The following is a 16,964-nucleotide window of genomic DNA, read 5'->3' as shown; positions in this document are numbered from 1 at the left end:
TAGACAATATAGACATGTGTCTGTACAATTTGGCCACATGTGTAACTGTAAAAGGTTGTTGTTGTTGGGGGGGGGGGGGGGGGGGGAATAAACAACTTTTGGAGTGGAATTTAAGTAACACGTCTGAATTATCCTTAAAGGTAAGGGGGTTCTTGGCATCCATCCCCTCCCTTTGAATCGCCTCAGAAACCTTTTTAAGAAAATCCTGTGTCTAATTTTAGATGAGCTTCTACTTTTCCAACTGTAGTATAAATACCAATGTGTTTTTAACATCAATTCCAAGGTAACCTTTCTTGTAAGGTCAATTTTTTTCTTGTCCTATAAGTCACCTTTATACAGGTTTGACTCCATACTATTGCGTAATGTCTTATTTCTCAAGTTGTCTTTGATCTATGTATACCCCCCCCCCCCCCACCCCCCCTCCACTACAGTATTCAATTTTCCCATGTGTCAATCTTCTTAAGACTAAATCTTTAAAAGAATTAAACTAACTTAATTCTAGGAAAATGGGGATAAGGATTTTTCTTTGAAAAGATGGATGATTTGATCTACATGTACTGGATTTTAATTTTGCCAGATATGTTTAAAACTTGATGACCAAGTTGCATATTTTTTTCTTTGTATATCCATTAAATGCATGACAAATGTATCTGCAATTGTTAATACTTATTTTGTTTTTTGACAAAAAACATATACTTTAAATCATTAATTATATTCATAACTATTTAAAAGACCAAATTTACTAACATGCCTCAGTTTAAATGACAGTGTACATCTAACCATCATTTATAGACAACTAAAAATTTATTTTGGCCTAAGATTGAATTTAGGAGAAAAGTTTGATAAACAACATTGAAGAAAGTCGATCAATAAAAAGTTTATTCAAATCAGTAATCAAACAAGGAAATATTCCATATTTTTTTTTATTATAAACACATTAATTGATATTAGTTATAACAAAAACTATAAAATGTCAAAACTAAAGTTGTTGTTTACATGTTTTTTTGTCTAATTTGTCTTGTGACAGAAGTAAGAAATACCTATTGTGTTATCTTACTAGGTAAATTTTACAGTTTGTTACCTTTAACATGAATTTTAAATATTTTATACTGTTCCCATTTGTAACCACTCATTATAATGCCATGGGCGGTACAATTTAGTTGACTTTTTGACTGTAAATCATAGGAAAGTATACAAGTTTAGCGATTTTTTTTTTTGGTATTTTTAAATCAGTTGCTATTCACCATTATTTCTTCAACTTTTAATCAAAGAAAGGGCACAAGTTTATTCGAAATACTATTTCTATCAGAACATCTTTAGAATTTAACCAGGGCCACAATTAAAAATATTTTGGTTTGCCCAAACCCTACCAAAAGGTTGAGACAGTCATGACAGTGGGTAGGTAGGTAGACATTTTCTTTTTATGCCCCACCTACGATAGTAGAGGGGCATTATGTTTTCTGGTCTGTGGCTCCGTCCGTCCGTCCGTCCGTCTGTGGTTACGTTCTTCCGTCCAGGTTAAAGTTTTTGGTCAAGGTAGTTTTTGATGAAGCTGAAGTCCAATCAACTTGAAACTTAGTACACTTGTTGCTTATGAGATGATCTTTCTAATTTTTAAGCCAAATTAGACTTTTGACCCCAATTTCACGGTCCACTGAACATAGAAAATGAAAGTGGGAGTTTCAGGTTAAAGTTTTTGGTCAAGGTAGTTTTTGAGGAGCTGAAGTCCAATCAACTTGAAACTTAGTACACTTGTTGCTTATGATATGATCTTTCTAATTTTAATGCCAAATTAGATAATTACCCAATTTCACGGTCCATGGAACATGGAAAAGGATAGTGCGAGTGGGGCATCCGTGTACTTTGGACACATCCTTGTTTTTTTTCTAAAAGAGAAATTGAAGTATCGGGTGATTATTAGTCTTCATGCCTATCTGATTAAAAAAAAACTTTTTCAAATCTGGACAATAAAAGAATTTGAGTAGGCAGCTTTTTTCTGGGTAGGTAGCGTTTGGGCAAACAAACCTATTCTTTTTTATGGCCCAGTTGTATCACTAATTCTCACTAAATTCAATTTGGGTGGCATTACTTTTACTTTTCTAAAGTTATATCCCTTTTCAAACGAAAAAAAAAATGCTAAAATTTTGTTTCCAATCTCTATCTTTAGTTTGCCTCAATCTAATTTTATGAACCTTATACACAATGCTTGTTACCACAAAACACAGATCAAATTGGAATTTTGGTGCCATCACTTCTACTGTTCAAGAGTTATGTCCCTTTGCAAATGGATTTTTTTTCCTGTTTCCATTCTCTAACTTAAGTTTGCCTTTACCAAATGTTATGAAACTCATACACAATGCTTATTACCAAAATACTCCCATTAAATATGTGTCACTTTGGCCATTTTATTTTAGTTATGTCCCTTTATATTGTTATGGTGTAACACCACTAATTCGGGCCCGGCCAGAAAGCACATACCAGAAAGTAGTACATATTTAACACAAAATAGTTCCTACGCATGAGTGTAACTTTCAAAATAGATAGAATATTTAGGTATTTTTGGCATCAAATGAAAGCTGAAGGACTGGTGATCATTGTAGAACACTTTTGGACTTAAAAATTTGAATATTAAAAAAACTGCACCAAATTTTAAAAAGAGGGTACATTTAGTCTGTTTGTCAGATCTGAAGTACCTGTTTTGGTATATATCCGTATTTCCGGGAACCAGTTCTTTCTTATTTGCAATTAAAGGTATGTTGATTTTTTCAGTACAAAACACCATAAAGTGTTGCTTTGACATGCAATGATTGCCACTTTATTTGAACTTAAAATGAAAGAGGTATGCCTGCTTGGAACGGAGGAATTTAACATAGAAAGCAATGGGACCATGATTTAGTGGTGTACTTCCTTATATGCAAGCAGGGGCATCATCTGTGTCCCTGCTCCTCATTTATTTTTGCTTCTAAAGTACCTTATTATTGGATCTCTTGCATGCAATTTGCCATCATGGTTTTTAGCCTAAAATTCTATGGTATATGTGTTAAATGCATTTCTTCACATTAGAATGCCAGTTTTTAGGAATTTTATTTATTTAAGTATTTTATTTAAGTTATTTAATTGATTATTATATTCTTTTCTGGCCAACACCTTTCATAGGGGAAACCCCCTAAAGCTCCGGAAAATTGGCTAGTCTGACTCTGTAAATCATTATCATTTCCCTGGCATTCAGGTAACATTTTTTTATACAATTATTTTATGCTTAGTTGTTAAGGTTAATTGGGGTGACCATTTCTGGAAGAACCTATTATTATTTACCTTTAGTTATATATGTACCTGAGATGTTTATACTAATGTCATTAAATGTATTTATTGACCTTTAAAGAATTTTATTTGTTTATAAACAATATATATTGATAGTCATAAAACAATATTTTGTGCACACCCTGAGGTTAAATGTTGTCTAACATACTAAATAGGATATTTATTGTATGTTTTAACACACAATAAAAATTCCTATTCTTTGTGACACTAAACGGTTTCTGCAGTCAGTCAGACTTACTATATTAATATTAATATTTTACAATACAGTCAAGTTTACCGTAATTAAACTGCTGATCTAATCATATTTTAAAGAAGATTTTAATATAATTGTATATAGCAAAAATTGCAAACTGTTAAAATTTGAATTGTATTATAAAGAATTATTATAATTTTGCAGCTAAGTTCCAGACTTTATAAAGCAAATTTATTTCAAATGCTACCAGATTTTTATAATGTTCAAGTCTATAAAGATGTGTGCAACAGTACTAATATAAAATGGTATATCTATGAAGATGATGTTATATAAAAATCGTGTTGACAAACATTTGGGCGAACTAGCCTTTGTCAGTGTCATTAATTTTAACTGTATATATTTTATAACATTATCTTTGTATATATTAATATCTTATGTAAGTTCCTATATTCACAATATCTTCCACCACTCTACTTTAAAGAATTGACAACTGACAAGAAAAAATTTGTCATTACAAGTGAATTTATTTTAGATCATTTCTTTTTATAGTCAGCCCTGATTGAATTTTAGCATTCAATGTGGCTAAAAATTTACATCATTATAGAAATACATTCTACAGAATAACGGTAGAAGCGATTTTTATAGGAAAAAAAAGCTATATACCAGCATGTGAAAAACTACGGAAATAGCCAATGTTTTAGTAATTGTCTTGCTGATTAATAATAGATCTTTGAGTGGTTGTTCTTTAAAAGAACTATATTACATAGTGTTTCGTGTAACAGCTATATGTATGAATGAATTTATATCCAATAGAATCGGTCAACTGTTGAATCCCAACAAGGTGTTTATACTATCTTATCACGATTAAATCTACCGATTTTCTATAAAACTGAAAGTTAATAGTTGTAATTAGATCTTTTATGGCGATTAGCTGCTTGATTAAATGTGTGTTAGAATTGTTATGCTGGTTTCACCAGACAATTGATTTCGTAGATATTGTCATTAATATCAGATTATATGAAATAATGTCTTAACAGACCTGCTAGGCATTAACATATAGGGTTAAACATTTATATAGGGTTTACATTGTCTTATCATGGCCTTTTATAGCTGACTATGCGGTATGGGCTTTGCTCATTGTTGAAGGCTGTACAGTGACCTATAGTTGTTAATGTCTGTGTCATTTTGGTCTTTTGTGGATAGTTGTCTCATTGGCAATAATACCACATCTTCTTTTTTATATTTAAGTTTTATTAAATTTACTGTATGTATGTAATTATGTCTTTGGACCTGCTAGGCATAACATAAGTTAATTAGGTTAGATTTAGCATATTGTTAAAACAGCAATTTGATATTTTTGCTGTTACCATAATCTATAAGATAACATAATATACTATTACATAGATTCAGCGAGCATCTGCTTAAAACTCATTGATCAGATAAATTAAGAAACTATTAAGAAGCTTTTAGGTTCCAACTCCACCAGGCATATTTCAGCCTTGTTTAATGTCTGTGGAAGTGTGCTCACCTCAAATGAGGAAGGTCATGGGTTTAAATCACTGGCTGGGTCATTCCAAATGATTAAAAATTGGTACTTGCTGCATCTCTGCTGAACACAAGACATTTAAGAGCCTTAACTTTGCCCGGAGTCAGAATATATTGTCTGGGTAGGGTGACATGTCTTTTTGCACTCTGTTACCTTGTGAACTTAAGGTATTTAAAATTTAGCTCAGCCAGTGGAGTTAGTAAAAAGCAGGGGTCATATTAATATCATATCAATATGTTCTAATTGTCTTAGTCTGGACATTAAACAACAGTCCATTCATCCATCCATCCATCAGGCATAGTTAACATGAGATGAATTTGGCTATTGAGTTAAAGTGTTTATTGGAACAACAAATCTCATCTGTAAGCAAGTTGAAAATGGTTCCATAATATGTAGCACAGCACAAATCTTAGCTTTTACATGTATTGTCTTTCATGCTTTACATCTGTGTGATTGAAGTATACAACTTCAGTGTAGTCATTGGTAATGATATCAACAAATAAATATAAATCAGGCAAAAAATATTAACATAAAAAGTCATAAATTGCCAGACATGCCTTCACATCCTAAAATACAAATCAATGCAAATTTAAACAACCACAGGGCCCATCAAGATATATGTCAGATAAAGGGAAATGGGGCAAAAAGTAAAGGTAGACTTTAAATCTGCAAAAGTAACAAAGCAGATGCTTATATTAATTATAGTATAGTCTGCAGAGTGAAACTTTTCAAGTCATTTTCCTAGTCCAAATTAAAAAGTGTTTTTCTACATAAAAATCAAGCCTTAATTCCATAATAATTTGTATTAGATTTTCAGGCTTAAACTAAGTCCTTTTGGTCAACTCATAAGTCTCTCAATTTGTCTCCCCGCTAACCTAAATTTCAATCACTTAGTAATTATTCAGACTGTTGTGAGCCTCTGGTTCTTTTTCTGCGACTTAAGTTTATAATGTACATATCTAACCTAGCTATTATTCATAATGTACATGTGAACACGCATATACAATATATTTTCTAATATATATTTTATTATAATTAATTCACCTGCATTCTGACTTGATGTGAACATGAAGAAATATAATTTATTATTCAGTTTTACCGGTCTATAACTGAACCCCAAGTAGTGTTCCATATTTTGTTGTCAAACTGTCCTGCAATGTACAGGCCATAACAAAAATAAACTTCGTTTCCTACTTTAGTTTTAAAATAGTATTTATTTTTTTATAAATTATTCTGCACTCGATAGTTAGTCCTTAACTTTAAATGTCAATAAAATGTGTTTGTGAAGGCATATGATAATACATATTACTTTAAGCTTTTAAACTTGCAGTGAGGTACAAGTTTTTGCTCATTTTGAAGGCCTAATTGTGATTTTCTTTTGAAGAACAGCATTAAAGGATGATATATCATATGGTTTTGATTTTACTGTGTCTATTTAAAGATTTAGTTTCTGGAGGTTATACACCATTATCCTACCTTTTCCATCACTGGACTGCAGGTTTTTTTTTTTAAATTTTGATGGGATACAATTTATTATTATCAGTGGCTACAAGTAATGTAAAAATTTTCATAAAGAGTGGCCCACTGACTGCCTAATTAGAGGGGGCCTGCTCCAGTCATGCTTCAGTGTTTCCCTATATAATCAACCACACAAAAGGGAGACCCCTGTATACATCATGATTGTAAAGAAATCACATTTAGGTACATCTGTAGTACAATGAAAGTCTGACCTAAAAAATGTGTTGAAAAAACAAATTATTAGAACTAAGTCAAATATCATATTAGCTTCATATTATGACAATTTTCACAAAAATAAAAAAAAAATAAAAAGTAGAATTGATTATAAATACAAATTTCAGAAGTGCAGGTCCTTATACAAATGATTAGATAATATTATGGTAGGATATATAGTGTTGGCAATGACTAAAAGCTTAAATAGCCTCTTAATTCAGTAGTATATAGATAAATTATCTGTAGCTTTTGAATATAACATTGAAATGAAGATAATTTGTATTCATATATTCAGAACAGTGTCTGTAAGGTCATATAGGTTAGATAGAAGTATGCTATCATCATTAAAACTTATCTACTTATACTATGTTGGGTTGTGTAATATAACAAGTAGTATGACAATAAAAATGTTACATATTGTTTATGTAAGAAGTGTTTAAAAAAACAGGTCAGAACATCTTGATCACTAGACTTCTGGTGATATACATTTTCATTTGATTGGAATATCAGTGTCAGTATGCTAATTTATAATGGAATCTGAGGGTCTAAGTTAGGCTGCTGCAAGAAATTCAATAGTGCTGAAAGAGGCTTATACATCAACATTCAATCAATCAATCTGAATTTGATTGTTGCTATTAAGGTTGCTGTTTCAGTTATGTCTACCATACACAAAATTATGGACATTAGTGTTGGGGAACGGGAGGGGAGGGGAGGGGAGTTAATTTCTTAGTGTTTATAATATTTAATACCTAAGTATTTTTGGTCCTTTTCTCTATTTTGTTAACCTCATTAAGACCCTTCTACATCTGTCTTTATTCATACATGTCAGACTTAACCTTGTTAAACCTAATGTTTGGTAAAATTCAAAATGCCCTTTTTTAAAGGTATTTTGGCCTTTTCAAATAGGACCAAATTATTCTGGACAATAATAGGAGACAAAATAATTGCATACTGTAAAAGGTTTAATCAAAGCTTGTTGAGTGATAGGTATTGTGATTACCTGTAATAATTGTTATTTAAATCTCATTGACAGGTGTAAAATCTTGTGAAAAAAGTAGGTGAACTATACAGATGTCTTTTAACTTTCTTAGGGTGATGATTTTATAATTTTTGCCGTTTTGAATTATGAAATAAAATCCGTGGGGCAATTAATTTAGAACTTGTAATTTTTTTTGCAGTCTGATTGACATGTATGCGAAAAAATCTGTCTGTTCATTTCTTGAATTGTATCTTTTAGTAAGCACTAGTTAAGCATGTTGAAGATTAACATTTTTGATAAGCTGAGTGATCAAACAATTTGACAACCTTAAAATTGATTTGCAATTTTATTTCATTTGTTCTCCTGCTTTAAGTTTTGTGCAAATTGGTTATGAAGCATGAAGCTATTTTTAATTTTTGTTCATTTTTAAATGGCCATTTTATTTTTTATTTGAGTCCTCATTGAAGTCAATCAATGTATGTGTTTTGCATTTATTCAAAATTTCCTCCATTTGACTACAAGAAAGTCAATTTTATACATGAATTCATAACAGGGTAAACATATTTTTTTCTTTACCAACTTGTTACTTCTTGATTTCAGCTGAAGATCTTTAATCTGTTTACATATGATATGATAAATAAATTTAATATATTAGATACATACAAGTTTTTACTCATCTTACTGATGTTTAGGTAAATTATTTCACAGCAGTTACTTATAATTTGTGTACACACAGTTTAAATAGCACAACAAAATTATTTACCTGAATTTGATTGTTGTTTTTTATCGCATCATAATATTATAGGATTATTGCATGAATATTGTCAAATATTGTCCCGAGTAGAATTTTATATTATTCCCCAATATTCGTGCAATAACCCTTTTATTGTATAGCAATATAATATTTGAAAGTAAAAATTGGTTTAACTGATGACGTCATTTATTTTAAAGATTTTATAATTGCACTAGTGCAATACTGGAATTTATTGCACGCTAACTTTTGGTTACTTTCTGTTGGAAATATTATATTGCTATGCAATAAAATGTTATACTGTTGTTTATTGACCAAAAAATAATTTCACTTGACAAACAATAAGTTTAATTATGCTAATTTCCATAAATTGAATCCAACATTACGGTATTTCAATAGGCCTTATCACAATATGGAAATCTGTACTGTTGACCAGAGAATCTTTGCCTCTTGAAGTATTGATGCCACCCTTCAGCAATCACTTTTCCATGTGGTGTCAGAAATTTTTTGTATAATGATGTTTATATATTTTTAGGGATCCTTTGTGATAAGTTCAGTTATGAGTTATATTACCGACAAATATCAATAAGGTATATGTCAATGGTCCACAAAAAATATCAATGTTACATTTGTGCTCTTACTGTTTGTGAAATATTTGCTGCTGAACATTTTGCAAGCAACAATCATTTTACCTTCTGATCATTAGGAGCATTTTACTGATGATTTGTTAGCTATATATATATAAAACGTCTGAATAGTAGTCAACGATTTTCCCCACGAGAGCGCTGGATCTTTACGAGTAACGATACATGTACATAATAAATAAATTATATAAACGCCTAAAAAAGTGTACACAACAACTCCAAATACAAAAAAAGGAAACTATAAATGTAATTATTTATAAATATTTCGGATAACTGATATCCTTCCTCAGTGAGATTCTGATATTAAATGAATCATCTTTAAGTCTTCTTAGATTAAACTGAATTACAATCTTGAAATTTATACAATAAAAAAGTCAAACCGAACATCAGTTCAGACACTTGCACCATTCTAAAAATTTATTAAACATGACATAGGTAATATATGGCTTATTACAACAGAGAGTTAAATATATGCTTTAAATACAAATAATAATGTGCGATATGAACTAGCACAATTCTAAAACTTTAACGGGAACGACAATTATGATGGTACAAGAATGATTACTTCAATAAAATTACCAAATAGACATGCAGCACTGAACGATTTAAATTTATGAATATTTTTAAATTGACAGATTAAAGTAGCCGCAACAGACTCTGATTATATATATATATAGCTAAGAATTTATCATACTTTCATAGGAGGGATAAAATATACATGTATCTTCAGTAAAAATTGTGATTTGGGCATTTTCAAATTGTGGTAGTTTTCAAAGGATATCACAACTATGTGTATTTTTAGACAGTCATTTATCTTAAACTTGTCTCTGCCAAGCTCTGTTAATCTATACTTAATATTGTGACAAAATCTTTTACCTTTATATTTATCAAAGTAAACATAATTAGACTTTCGTCAAGTATAAATATGAACAGAAGATAATAGGAGTCTTATACACATCTCAAAACAAAACAAATAGATGTTTAAGGTAGATTAAGTTGTTCCCCTAATGAAAAGAAAAAATCTGAAGATGGATATTTTGTTTGAAAATATCATTAATTTACTGCTCTGAATTCTTAAAGAATAAATTTAGGTATGATAAGGTCATTGTTTTGTCCCTCCTTTTTCCTATCCCACCCCCTTTTCTCCCATCCTCATTATTTACTTGTTCTTTAAACCTTAAACACACTTCTAACTAAAATATTAAAGTGACATAATTTAAGACCTAGTTGTGTTATTATTTATTTTACTTAACTATGAATATAAATCATATCTGATTGAAATGAAGATCGGTTTAAATGATCTTTGCCAACATAGGAGTTACTCATCCATTAATACTTTTAACTTGTGCACTGAATAAAAGAATTTCTATGCTTTTGTAAACTTTAATGCAATAACATAAAATATATTAACATATCTGGAATGCAGATTTTGTTATGTCATTATGATCATGATGATTATTTAATTTCCATATACATGATATATAGTTAAATGGGAATCATTGTTTTAAACAGAATAGCATTTAGGGATCTAAAAAAAACTATATATCCATATTTTCCTTCCATTTTCCCAGAAATTTTGAAATTGCAATTTGTAAAACAAGAGGAAAATTATGTGTACATGCACATTATGGAACAGCATTGTATTAGTGTAAATAACACAAATCATCCAAACGATGTAGAACAAAATGAGGTCTTCAAGTTTTAATTTCCTTAATCTAAATAACTATGATGAGTTTATTTACAACCACTGGGTCGATGCCACTGCTGGTGGAGTTTACTTACAACAACTGGGTCGATACCACTGCTGATGGAGTTTATTTACAACCACTGGGTCGATGCCACAGTGACAGCTGGTGGAGTTTCATTTCTTACTCTAGCTATTAAAATTTTGTGTGTACTAGCCGTCGGACCAGAAATAAAGTTATAGGCCTTAATTTAGCTTGAATTTTTATCTGGAAAATATATGTTCAAGTGTTCCAATTTAGAAGTACTTGTTAAATACTTTTATTGATGTCATTTCAGACATTGACCTGCAATATTTTGTATAAACTGGCTTTGCAATGGAATTATTAACTTCAGGATGTTAGTTACTTTGTTTCAAAATAATAAGTTTGGTGTTTTAGCTATGTATAAAAGCTCAGTGTTGAGGAGAGTAAACTGCAATATGGTAATAAAAAATAAACAATTTACAAAACATCTGGGGTCGATTCATAAAACTTTGCTCAGTGCTTGGAGAAAGAAACTCATGCTCGAAACATGAAATCCAACATTTTGATTGGTTGATTTTTCAAGCATGAGTACACAAAACCGATTCAAAAGTTTAATGATCGTTAGGCCTGGTCTCATGAATCAGGCTGACTCTTTAGCTGCACACCTCATTTTCATGACTCATTAACATGCAATTTTAACTTGCATATATAATAATTGCCATAAAAAAATCGATTTTTGGTGATAGAAAAATAAATTCATATTTTAAGCCTAACAAGTGCGCTACTAAAATAACATTCAGCTTAATTGTAATATTTAGTAGACTTCACTCATGCATATAGATCAATTCAGATAATATTGAATAAACTTTTGAAATAGTTATGATGTATCTATACAGTTGAACAACTTTTATTGATACTGATCGAGTATATTGGATTGGCATGATACTAATAACTTAATTAAGTACATTTTTTATTAGTCCTGGATGTCACTATGAAAGTTAAAGTTCATCTGAATTAACTGTGTTTGAAAACTATTTGAAAAAAAAATCTACAATGAAGATAGGATGTATTTCATTTAGTAATTTCTTTTTTATTGATTTGTTTTTAATGGTGGTCAAAAAAGGTAACTTTTGACTGGCATTCAGTTTATAAGGATTTTAATCTAGAAATAAAGATGAATTTTCAGTTTTCATTGATTTGAATGAATAAAAAGATTATCATGAAGTGTGGTATGATTGCAAGGAAGACAGCTCTCCACCAGAAACCAAATCATGACATAGGAGTTAGCATTTCCTAATAGACCACTTTCGAGTTCATCCGTCACCGGAAAAAACTCGTCTATTATAGGCGCCTTTATGACATCATTTACCAGATAGAGGGGGTTGCCTGTATCATTGCACTATTTAGGTTCATCAAACGTCTTAGTAATCGTCATTGTGCAGGATAAACTAGAAATAAGGGTTGTTCTGTGGGTACTTAATGACAATTCCCTAATGACAGCAGTGCTGATTTTCAATTTTGAGAATTCAGTTTGCCGAATAATTTGTACAATAAAGAATTATAGTTTTCCAACCACTCGCTCAACATTGGATGAATGTGACGACGCCCCTAAACGGACAAATGACGTTCACTAAAACCAGAGTTTTTGACGGAAATGCATCGAACTCGAAAGTTGTCTATTGCTTTTAGTGTTTTTTGCTGTGCATGTCCTGATTTTGTGTCATGGTTGGAATACCTCATATCCTTTCATTTCTATCAGAAACCATAGTTAAGAACAGCCTTCAACAATGAGCAAAACTTATACCACAATGGAAGCTATAAAAAGCACCAAAATGACAAATATGAAACAATTCAAACTGAAAACCATTATGACCTGATTGATATTCAAAAGACAAATGTTATATGCAGCAACTTACATCATGAACAACATCTTCTGAACTACAGGCTCCTGACTTGGGACAATCATGAGGACTCTGACTTCATTAAAAGGGCACTTTGTACTTTGTATTTACAGAAGACAGTTATGTAATATTCTTTGTTTAGTCATGTACACCTTTTACCTTTAAGGGACGAAATCAAAAGATCGATGTAGATTAAAAAAATTAAATCAAATAGTTTGGGGGTGGGGGGTCAACATTGGTGCAAGTTTTTTTTAATCTAAAATCGATTTTATATATATCCCTATTGGTCAATCATTTTTTACCAAATTAAGTTAAGAGGGGGGGGGGGGGGGGGGGGGGGGGGGGGGTCAGTGAAAAAACTTTGTGAATTAAGTTTTTTATCCTTCATTGAACTTTTGATGTTTACCCTTAACCTCCATGGATAATTGTCTCAATGCCAACTATACTGTGTCATTCAATTTTAGGATAAAACTGTAACTTCATATTGAAATTTAATTTCATTCAATTTATAAAGCAAGATTTAGAATGTATCAGCAGGCTGATTATATATCAATATCAAATCACATATCCTGAAAGAGATGTATACTTTCTGGATTAAATGTTTTATTGTTATGAATATTCAATAGAATTAAAAAAAACATAAATTGAGGGTGGTGATGTCATTTTTCTAAAGGAGTATAGAGCTACAATTATTGCAGTTATGTTATGAAATATCAGTTGATTTCATCTCTCCTTTGATGAAGTTTAAATTTTAAAATTTAAAAGAAAACTGATATTTAGCAAATACAGTTGTTACATCATGTAAATTGTTAGGTAGAGATCCTCATGAATTTAACTTTTTATTTAAATATTCACATGAAATGAACAATACCTGCAGACTCTAGGCAACAGCTTGTATTGTCTCCAGACAAGTTATACCTGTTTTACCTGTACCAATGTAAATAATATTACATATTTTCTAGAGAGACAATAATAAATATATTTAAAAGATTTTGTTCGTTCTGTCTTCACAGTTACTTTATTATACTGTAGATCACTGTAGATAATATACGTCCCCAGAAGAGGGACCATTTAAACTAAGAGACGGGCCTATGGTTCAGAATGAAGGAAAAAAAGGGGGTCAAACACATTATTAGTTTGAAAATGCAAAACCTTGAGGGAAAAAAAATCAAAAACCATGCAGCAATTGACAGAGGCACAACTAACTGAAACATGTATAATCCCTGAATTTTAAAATTGAGTCATTTGAACAGCCATATAGCATTTGTTTTATGTTATCTACAACTGACAAAAGGTCAAGGTTACAACTAATATGCGCTTTATATTTTAAGATGGTTAACAATAAATGGCCTTTTCACACACAACTGATTTTAAATACGGACAAAATTAGAGATGGCCATTAATTATTTTAAGTATAACTCAAACCTGATCCTTTTTTAATTTACTAAATAGTTTCCCAAAAAGAAATATAATTGAATTTCATAATAAATTAAAAAATAATAAAAAAAAACTTGTGAAAAAACTTAAACACCCTCCCCCTTTTTTTCATACCCACTATTTCCATACTTAGTAGACATGTAGTTGATCATCAATACCTGATTGTATCTGTATGTGAAGTATCTATTTTACCTATCTGTAAGTTGTAGTCTGTTTACATATACCTTATCACATGTATTTCATCTCCATATCAATGAGTTGTATAGATTTAAACACCTGTAAACTTACACATGCTTTACTTGTCAATCTAAGGGCTCTTTACTACATGTTCCATTTGTTTATAACTTTTTAAGTACGACTTTTCACATCATTAAGACATATTTATTGTTTTCAGAGTATAATAGAATTTGTTAATACCATTAAGTGTACATTTGAAAATATGCATTATATTAATTGAATTTGGATTGGTCTTTTTCAAGTTTAGCAAATTTTTTTGTACATTGATTTTAGATTGGATTTTACATTTCAGCCCCTTTCATATAAACAAAATTGCAAAAAATATATTTTTAGAGTGATTGGAATTTTGTTTTGTGTTAATATATATCAAGGCCTGAGAGTTGTCTAATTGGCTCTCATACCACATCTTCCTATATCTATCCTTTTTAATAAACCATAGTAAATCTATAATTATACATATATGATCAATCATAATGAATTCTCAATTATTATTTTTCAGATCTTTAACAGGAAAAGATTCTTTCCCTGAAAAAGAAGTGACTCTATGCAATACTATTACAGATGAACATTTACTCAAATTGGATGTGCTGTGTTTGAACTATTTATTATCTGGTCACAAATGACAACATACACCAATGTTAGTAGATACAACAATAACTCAAATGTAATTAATGGGGAATTGAAACTTTTGAGCTGAGACAAATGCACTTATTTGGAGATTAAAATAAACATGTGTCAGCCAAAGAACTTGTTTGTTTCATTCACCTGTCATTGATGGTTAAACTTCCCCTGTCCAATCATAGGCACATACTAGATAGATATAAGAAGATGTGGTATGAGTGCTAATAAGACAACTCTCAATCCAAATCAAAACTTGTAAAAAGTAAACCATTATATGTTCAAGTAAGGCCAGTATGATTTGATCAAAATCATTAAACTTGTATTGTATATTGGAGTGAGCAGAATTTTGTAAATTTTCTAGTCCATCATTCTAGGGATATGTTGGATAAAAGTAATTTTTATACGACCGCAAATTTTGAAAAAATTTTCGTCGTATATTGCTATCACGTTGGCGTCTGCGTCGTCGTCGTCGTCGTCGTCGTCGTCCGGCGTCCGAATACTTTTAGTTTTCGCACTCTAACTTTAGTAAAAGTGAATGGAAATCTATGAAATTTTAACACAAGGTTTATGACCACAAAAGGAAGGTTGGTATTGATTTTGGGAGTTTTGGTCCCAACATTTTAGGAATTAGGGGCCAAAAAGGGCCCAAATAAGCATTTTCTTGGTTTTCGCACTATAACTTTAGTTTAAGTTAATAGAAATCTATGAAATTTTGACACAAGGTTTATGACCACAAAAGAACGGTTGGGATTGATTTTGGGAGTTTTGGTCTCAACAGTTTAGGAATTAGGGGCCAAAAAAGGGCCCAAATAAGCATTATTCTTGGTTTTCGCACAATAACATTAGTTTAAGTAAATAGAAATCAATGAAATTTAAACACAATGTTAATGACTACAAAAGGAAGGTTGGTATTGATTTTGGGAGTTTAGTTCCCAACAGTTTAGGAATTAGGGGCCAAAAAGGGACCCAAATAAGCATTTTTCTTGGTTTTCGCACCATAACGTTAGTATAAGTAAATAGAAATCTATGAAATTTAAACACAAGGTTTATGACCATAAAAGAAAGGTTGGGTTTGATTTTGGGAGTTTTGGTCCCAACATAATAAGGGGCCCAAAGGGTCCAAAATTAAACTTTTGTTTGATTTCATCAAAATTGAATAATTGGGGTTCTTTGATATGCTGAATCTAACTGTCATGACTGTGTATGTAGATTCTTAACTTTTGGTCCCGTTTTCAAATTGGTCTACATTAAGGTCCAAAGGGTCCAAAATTAAACTTAGTTTGATTTTGACAAAAAATGAATCAGTTAGGTTCTTTGATATGCTGAATCTAAAAATGTACTTAGATTCTTGATTATTGGCCCAGTTTTCAAGTTGGTCCAAATCGGGGTCCAAAATTAAACTTTGTTTGATTTCATCAAAAATTGAATAAATGGGGTTCCAAATCTAACTGTGTATGTAGATTCGTCATTTTTGGTCCTGTTTACAAATTGGTCTACACTAAAGTCCAAAGGGTCCAAAATTAAACTTAGTCTGATTTTAACAAAAATTGAAATCTTGAAGTTCTTTGATATGCTGAATCCAAAAATGTTCTTAGATTTTTTATTATGGGCCCAGTTTTCAAGTTGGTCCAAATCAGGATCTAAAATTATTATATTAAGTATTGTGTAATAGCAAGTCTTTTCAATTGCACAGTATTGCGCAATGGCAAGAAATATCTAATTGCACAATATTGTGAAATATCAAATTTTGTTTTAATTAGAGTTATCTTTCTTTGTCCAGAATAGTAAGCAAGAAATATCTAATTGCAAAATATTGTGCAATAGCAAGATTTTTTTTTAATTGGAGTTATCTTTCTTTGTCCAGAATCAACTTAAATCTTTGTTATATACAATA

The 16,964-nt window shown here is 30.7% G+C and overlaps 1 protein-coding gene across 1 annotated transcript in view; it reads left to right on the top strand.

The window, feature by feature from the left end:
* LOC143049862 (uncharacterized) overlaps positions 1–15,196 on the top strand; it is a 52,185-nt gene extending 36,989 nt beyond the window's left edge. The window contains exon 15 of the mRNA XM_076223624.1: positions 14,949–15,196. Coding sequence (XP_076079739.1) covers positions 14,949–15,072 — 124 coding nt within the window. The 3' untranslated portion in view covers positions 15,073–15,196. The remainder of the gene's footprint in view (positions 1–14,948) is intronic.
* Positions 15,197–16,964: the final 1,768 nt, after the last annotated feature.

The sequence above is a fragment of the Mytilus galloprovincialis genome, chromosome 10, assembly GCF_965363235.1.
Source record: "Mytilus galloprovincialis chromosome 10, xbMytGall1.hap1.1, whole genome shotgun sequence".
Classification (NCBI taxonomy): Eukaryota; Metazoa; Mollusca; class Bivalvia; order Mytilida; family Mytilidae; genus Mytilus; species Mytilus galloprovincialis.
Note: the sequence above shows the minus strand (reverse complement) of the source record. Positions and strands in the feature narration are given on the sequence as shown.